This window comes from Prosopis cineraria, unplaced genomic scaffold (assembly GCF_029017545.1).
Source record: "Prosopis cineraria cultivar Desert tree isolate PC_DT_omini unplaced genomic scaffold, ASM2901754v1 PC1979, whole genome shotgun sequence".
Lineage (NCBI taxonomy): Eukaryota > Viridiplantae > Streptophyta > Magnoliopsida > Fabales > Fabaceae > Prosopis > Prosopis cineraria.
The window spans coordinates 1-7,165 of record NW_026557304.1 but is presented as its reverse complement, the minus strand read 5'-3'; the positions used below and the strand labels follow the sequence as shown (position 1 = coordinate 7,165).

Below are 7,165 nucleotides of genomic sequence, written 5' to 3'. Positions count from 1 at the left end.
GCTTTTAATAAAAATATCAATAATAAGATTTTAAAAATATTTATTAAGAATAAATATGAAAACTTGTTAAGCTTTAAAATAAAGTGAATGAGGTTTAAAATTTTTTTATTTCGATAAAATATGTTAAAATGATTTATGAATAAAGTTAAAGGGAGCATATACTATTTCTTTAAATTAATACTGGTAACTTAAAAGGAAATTAATTAATCAAACTAAATTCTTGAGATTAGTCGAGGGCGTATTTGGTAATTCAACTACTGGTTTGACTGGTGCTAGCTTTTTCCTTATAAATGCAGCCGGCCTTCAGAGCCGAGGACAGCACGAACACCACGCCTAGCAGTTGCGGTTTGAGAGAAGCAAAAATGGATGTGCCCACAGTGCAATATGAAGCCGTCATCACTGTGCCTCCACTGAAGATGACAGTACCACGGCGAGTTCGCCGAGTTCTGGTGAGCGATCCTAAGACGGCCGCAGAAGAGTTTCGTGGGTGTTACCAAGTGGTCATGTACTACGAGAATTTGGACGAGGAGGGGTTTGGATGGGTTCTGGCAGGGTGGATCGTGGAGTCCCTGGGCATAGCTCTATCGGAGCACCCAATGATCGCCGGCCGGCTTCAGAGGAAGGCGGAAGGAGGCGGTGGAGACCCGGAAATGGAAATTCTGTCGAATGATTGTGGCATTCGAATGGTGGAGGCTCGAATCTCCATTGCTCTCTCAGACTTTCTTGAATCCAGTGAAAAGCATAATATTGAGCACGAGCTTGTCTTCTGGAAGGATATCGACGAGCAGAGTCCCGAGTTCTCACCTCTGTTTTACATTCAGGCAAGATAGATTCCATTCATAAAGATATTTTATTTATACGCTTATGGTACTTGTGAATGAGATGAGATGATCTGTGTCCAGATGACCAGCTTCAAATGTGGAGGGTATTCAATCGGCATTAGCTGCAGTCTGCTGCTGGCAGATTTTCTTGTGGTTGATAATTTCCTGAAGAAATGGGCAGACATACACAAGAACGAAGCAGTACGTAATGGGAAGACAAGAATGCCTCTATTTTACCATCCTCGTCTGAAAAATGCCGAGGCCCCTCCCCCAAATATAATTCGCCGTACGCCGTACAAGAACGGTGGTCCAAGCTTATTATTTAAAATCACTTCTGAAGATTCAGAGTTTGAGATGGAATCCGCTCGGCTTTGTGTTCAGGAGGCCGAGAAAAAGCTGCACAGAAAAATGGGGTCGGAGTTTTCTCTGTTTGTGAAAGAACCATCTGAGGTTATCAAGGTGGAGGCTTGTGAATATAGCAGACAGGCTCTAGGATTCAAGCATCAAGTCAGTTGTGCGACATGGGATGAGTTTGGAGTGTACGACATAGCGTTTCACGAAGGGAAGAGGCCTGTTCATGTGTCTCGTTGGATTGGATCGGCTTCTGAAGGAAATGTGTTGGCAGTCAAATATCCAAAGGAGGGTGTTTCCGCAGTTATGGTAGTCACACTTGCCGCTGAAAACGGCACTCTGAATTGATGCATGCGTAATGTAAGCAAGCATGAACATTTACTTGTGACCGAAATTTGGTTCTCCTGTGAAGAAACACGGACTTGTTACTATATTTTACTCGTCAAAATGTGATCTGCAGAAATTTATTACTTGGCATAAAAATAAAGAATTTATTATGTCATCTATGCACAATTAAAATTTTGTGAAGATGTGAACGGAGTTATTGAACGAAAATTTGAGGGATATGATTGCGTGAGAAAACGAATTTATTACGAGATGACTTGTTCCGATGGTTGAGCTGGGGTCTCTAATATTGCCACAACAGGCTGTTCAGCATTTAAAACCTGTTCGGTCCTCTGAGTTTTTGCTGTAAGGATGATGCGACATTCATGTTCGTGCAGCGTCAATTGTCTTACTTTCATTTGGGTGGATGACAACGACCAAAAGAAGATTAAAAACTTCTCAAAATGCCTCGGGATACCAGAGGCCCTTAATTCGTCATAATTTCAAAATAAGGTTACTTAAATACCTCAATCTAGTTATAATTATAAACATTTGTAACTTTCAAGAATTCAACATTTGTCAAGACTTATAACGTGTTACTAATTATGAGTAATGTGTGATTTTCTTTCCAATTTTTAAAATAGAACATTGTAAATTAACTTGTACAATTGTCTGCGGCTTTCATAAATCTAATTTATGAAATATTACAGCATGTAATACTAAAAATTTAGGGTTTTCGGATAAAAATAGCAAGAACTTCTTCACCGTGAGCGTGTAGTATCTTTAAGTTAATAAAGGTGTAAGGGCATCCATTCACATTTTTTGTAAAGAGGGCATCCTCCCAAGCAATTAAAATGGCTTAACATACGTTAACGCAAACTTAAAATGTTAGGTTAAAGAGTAAAAATATTCAAAAAAATTTTCTCCAAGAGCTTTTGGTGTCTCTAGATTAACAATGTTGCATGCACTTAGAAGTACATACTTGGAAAATAGTTTCTAGATTTTTTTCACTTTATGTTTGATCCCTTTTCAGGAAAATTTAATGGGATGATGCTCAAGTTCTTAGGAATTTTCGTCTTTTAACCCAAAAATTTAACCGATGCAATTATTCATGAGTTCTGATAATTTGACACCCTATCTTCCAAAATTTTGCCTTATTAATGAGTCACAATTATTTAAGCTCCAGAAATTTAACACTTATCTTATCAAAATTGCAACTTGTCATTGGTCCCACAAGAATTGTAAACTTGTTAAATGAAATTGCAACCTACCTTTCTAATTTTAAGTGGCAAGCGTGAAAATTAACTTTTAAGGCTAAAGGTATTCAGATAATCTAACTTATAAATTACAATCACTTAAACTTAAAAGGACCTTTGGGTCACGTTAAATATAATTTTCTCTCTTTTTTTTTAATGTTGATGAATTGTTTTTAAGTTTCTTCTGTTCTATTTTTAATTAAATCTTCCCCTTTATTTTCTATAAACAAAGAAGTGATTTTGCAACTTTTGAGACAAAATCTACAGTCACATTATTTGATCGTACCATTTCGTTTGTTTGTTACTGAGAGCCTTTGATTGGAGAAGCCAATAAATGCGCTTAGCTCTTCAATTCCTACCCACCCACTGTGCCAGAGAAGGAGTGATTGGAATTAGGTGAGCATGATATGCAATAACGAAGAAGCGTGCAAGAAACTGTTTACCCGCTTTTACAATCTCGAATTCGCTTTCTTCACGTAATTACCTTGTGCTCCTCCACTGATCAAATGCCAAAACCCAAACCCTTCGTCAGTTTCTACTTTCTTTATCCCGCGTCCAAATTGCAGCTATGCCCTCCCATGGTAGGAATATATCCTCCCTGATCTCATTTATAAATTATTTTTATTAATTTTATTAATATTAATGTAACAAGAATATAAAAAATAAAATTTAATAAAATTATAAACACAATTCTTAAAAAGTAAATAAATTATATATTATTTTTTTTATCTCTCTCTCTTGCTTTTTAAGAATAGTTTAAATATTTTATTTAAAATAAAATATCACCATCAATCTAATAACTTATAAAGTGGATCACTTCATTCTTAAAAAAGATAACTAATAAAGTAAATCAGAGGGAGTATATTTCACTCTAGCTTCACGGGTATCATTCATGTAATTACATTGTACTATCCATTGACTCAAAATATAAACATTTTTTCTCCGTTAATATTACTTCAAATTATAAGCATTTTAACATTTGTAAAAAAAATCATTTACTCATGTATTTATCAAACTAAATTTTTGTGTATGTGAATTTATAATTTTCTTCTCACTCATTATAAATTAAAACTAAGGTCAAAAGAACAAGAATAATTTGTATTTTCATAAAGATAAATATTTTATTGGCATATGAATTATTGTTAAAAAGTGCTTATGTATTTTGGACTGGAATGAGTTTCTTAGAAGTGATTGACATATCTTCCTTAGGACCTCATCAATACTTAAAAATTATGAAGTTATATTTTCTTCAAAAAAATCAAAAAATTCTCACAATCAAAGTACTTCTCACATATATTGTCTCTTAAAAAAAATTTGAGATTTGATATGTTCTTAGTATTATACTCCTTTCGTCTTTATATATAAGAAGTTTTTAGAACATTTTAATCCCTTAATAAAGAGGTTATCAACATATTTTTTAATAAATAAACTATTATATCCTTATTGCATTGGAAAGGGAAAAATATAAATACTCATAAGTTTACTTTAGTAAAAGAGATTCATTTTTTATTTATAATAATTAAAAAAAACTGAAATATTATTATGCTTTTAAGTAAATAACTAATTTTTATTAATTTTTGTGATTCAATTAAAAACACTTCATATATAGCAATGGAGCAAGTATAATAAAATTTATTACAACCATTTAATTTAATTAAATTGAATGATAGTTATTATGTCATGTGAGATAATTATTAAATGAGCGGACTTATATCATTTATGTTGAACAAGATTATTTCACCACGAGATTCGTGCTTCACAATCATGGTCAATTTATGTTTTCCATAATTTGTTGCACTAAGTTCTCTAAAAAAAATTATAACGTGTAAGTTATCAAGAAAATTATAACGTGTCAAATAAGTGTAACATCGTCCAACGTGAAATTTATACACCCACAATATTTTGATCTTTAAAATTAAAATTATACACTTATAAAACGTGAAATAAAAATATATAAGCAAGAATATATAAATGACAGCATTTTTCCTTATCATCGGCTTTATGAACACCCCCTGGGTTGGCGCATTAATGTTAGGCCTCTCCTGGTCTGAACCTTCAGTTTAATATGGGGCTAACCTTATTTCTTTTTTATTTTATAATGAAAACTATAACTATTAATCCATATAATTTTATAATGTTTTGTTGTTGATCCTTGTATTTTTATCCATTGCTTTAGGTCTCTAATTTTTTTTATCTGTAACGTTAGTCATTCTATTTTTAAGTATGCCAAGAAGGACGATGGCGTAACATGTTATCAAATGTGTAACTAATATGATTTCACTACGCGTCAGATATAAAATGGAGATCATGTTTAATTTCTTTTGTTTTTATAGACTTCAAACTCATTTCTTCACCTCTTTGGTTTCATTCGCCACTCCAAGATACTACATGTCTTTACTGATTTTGAAGCCACTAGTTGTTATTTTTTTAATTAATGTTGATGTTGGAGTTTATTTTGTCTTTCTGTAGTTTGATATAGCCTTCAATTTCTTCTAGCTGATCCTTGTCACTCTATATTCTGCAAGTGCTGTCTCTTTCTTATTTTAACATTTAACACGAAATTTAATGCCATTAGTTACATGTCAAATAATTTAATGCCATCAGTGTTGCATTATTATTTCTCTAGGCATATTTTAAAATAGACTAACATTACAGATAAGAAAAACTATAGAAACTAGAGGCAATAAAAATAAAATATACAATAACTAATGACAAAAATGATAAATATTCTTAAGTCTTAACTCTTAAATCTCTAACTAGTATTTGAGATGTGGATGGCGTAGCTTTGGTTAGTCAAATTAATTATTTTTTTATTTTTTAAATAATTAATAAATAATATTGATATTTAGTTATGATGAAATTACAGACTAATGTTCATTGGGCTTTGAGTTAAAAATAAATAAATTTTAGATCTAGGCAATGAAAAATAAGATTGAAGTGGGTTTAAAGTTTAAAAATATTAAATAAGATAGTGTAAAGTATAAGAAACAGAGGGTACAAACTAAAAATATCAAAACTCATACCATATGCATGTTATTTTCTCCAAGTTGAAGGCATGCATAAAAGAAATTGTTATCCTTTCTCATGGATAGTGACCACATGGTTTGCCTCCACTCTGTGCACAATAATTGGCCTTTTTTAAAGTTTCATTCTTCAATACTTACTGGCTAGGTTTGTAAAAGAAGAATGTGGGACAATAACACCTTTTAATTCAGTTCTTCAAGGAGGGGAGTCACAATCTAGGCTTGAGCTTTATACCTTTGGCCGGGTCTATCTTGAGTGCTAAAGAAGCTTGGTCAATCTAATGTGTAGGCTAGAGCATGTTAAAGCATATGGTTCCATTTAACAGAATAAGGATAGGTGGTGTAATAAGGGAGATTATTGGTATTTTATATTAGCGTGTTATGAGCCGTGTCTTGTGAAATTCTTATGTCATAACTGAATGATTCTCATGAACTTATTGTATATTTGTTGTACATTGTATGTTGTAGCTTGTGTGTGTATGATTAAATTTTGGATTACTAAGATGTTAGTATTTACCCCTTCTTTAGCATTCTTTTGGTGATGGCCTGAGTAGGAATTAACGGAAGGTGTCAGAAGAATGAGCCTTTTGCTCTTGTACTCGCCACAAAACATGCATGATTATATTTACTTTTCGATATGAATATAGGATATTTTTCATTTTTAGATTATATTACCTTTCTTTTTAATTACTTTTATTGTTATTAGACTGTAGTAAAACTGGGTAGCATGAAATTCATAAACTTTTAGATTGGGATTTCTAGAATTTTGTTTGATTTTAAACTGTGATGTCACAAAATTTATGCTTTGAATTAAATAAAGTGGGCAAAGCCTTTGTTATTTAACTATTGTTTCGCTAAGTGTCTAAATGGTGAGAAAGGTGTTACATACCCTAATTGGCAAGAAAAGCGTGCACCCGTGCACACTCAAATTATACATAAAACTCAAAAGTCTATAAGGTATTACAAAAGTAAAATCCAAATCTCCTCTTTACTCTAATCGTCTTCCCTTTACTCTTATTGACAATGTCACCTGTGAAGTTGTAATAGCAAAGTGAGAAAAAGGTCACAGTAACTAAATAAACTACGCTTATCAACTAGCTAACATAAATAAGTATGTAAAGTGAGAGCACATGTTATAACACATGGTCAAGCATATCATAATGTCCACATATATGATAGTTTATACATATATGATCTTAAATTCATCCAAACCTCCTAAATGTCAATGAGCACCATATGGTTTTTCACACTGCTCTACACCTAAGGTGAGCCCCCCCACCCTCACATGTGCACAATCATACATCACAATATCTCATGATCATATCATATTCTCTTTTATCACAAAACAACGTCATAACCTAAATTGCAATAACACAAGTATGTAAGATGA

General features: G+C 32.4%; 1 protein-coding gene across 1 annotated transcript; it reads left to right on the top strand.

Moving 5' to 3' along the window:
* Positions 1-323: 323 nt before the first annotated feature.
* LOC129301243 (uncharacterized) lies at positions 324-1,669 on the top strand. Its single transcript, XM_054939816.1, has 2 exons — positions 324-821; positions 903-1,669. The coding sequence occupies exons 1-2, from the start codon at positions 363-365 to the stop codon at positions 1,518-1,520; spliced, it is 1,077 nt and encodes a 358-aa protein (XP_054795791.1). The 5' UTR covers positions 324-362; the 3' UTR covers positions 1,521-1,669.
* Positions 1,670-7,165: the final 5,496 nt, after the last annotated feature.

Bases quoted from the DNA above. Each gene is read 5' to 3' on its own strand.
- LOC129301243 (XM_054939816.1), top strand. From the start codon at position 363: ATGGATGTGCCCACAGTGCAATATGAAGCCGTCATCACTGTGCCTCCA. The intron at 822-902 runs GCAAGATAGATT...ATCTGTGTCCAG, and splicing joins CACCTCTGTTTTACATTCAG to ATGACCAGCTTCAAATGTGG.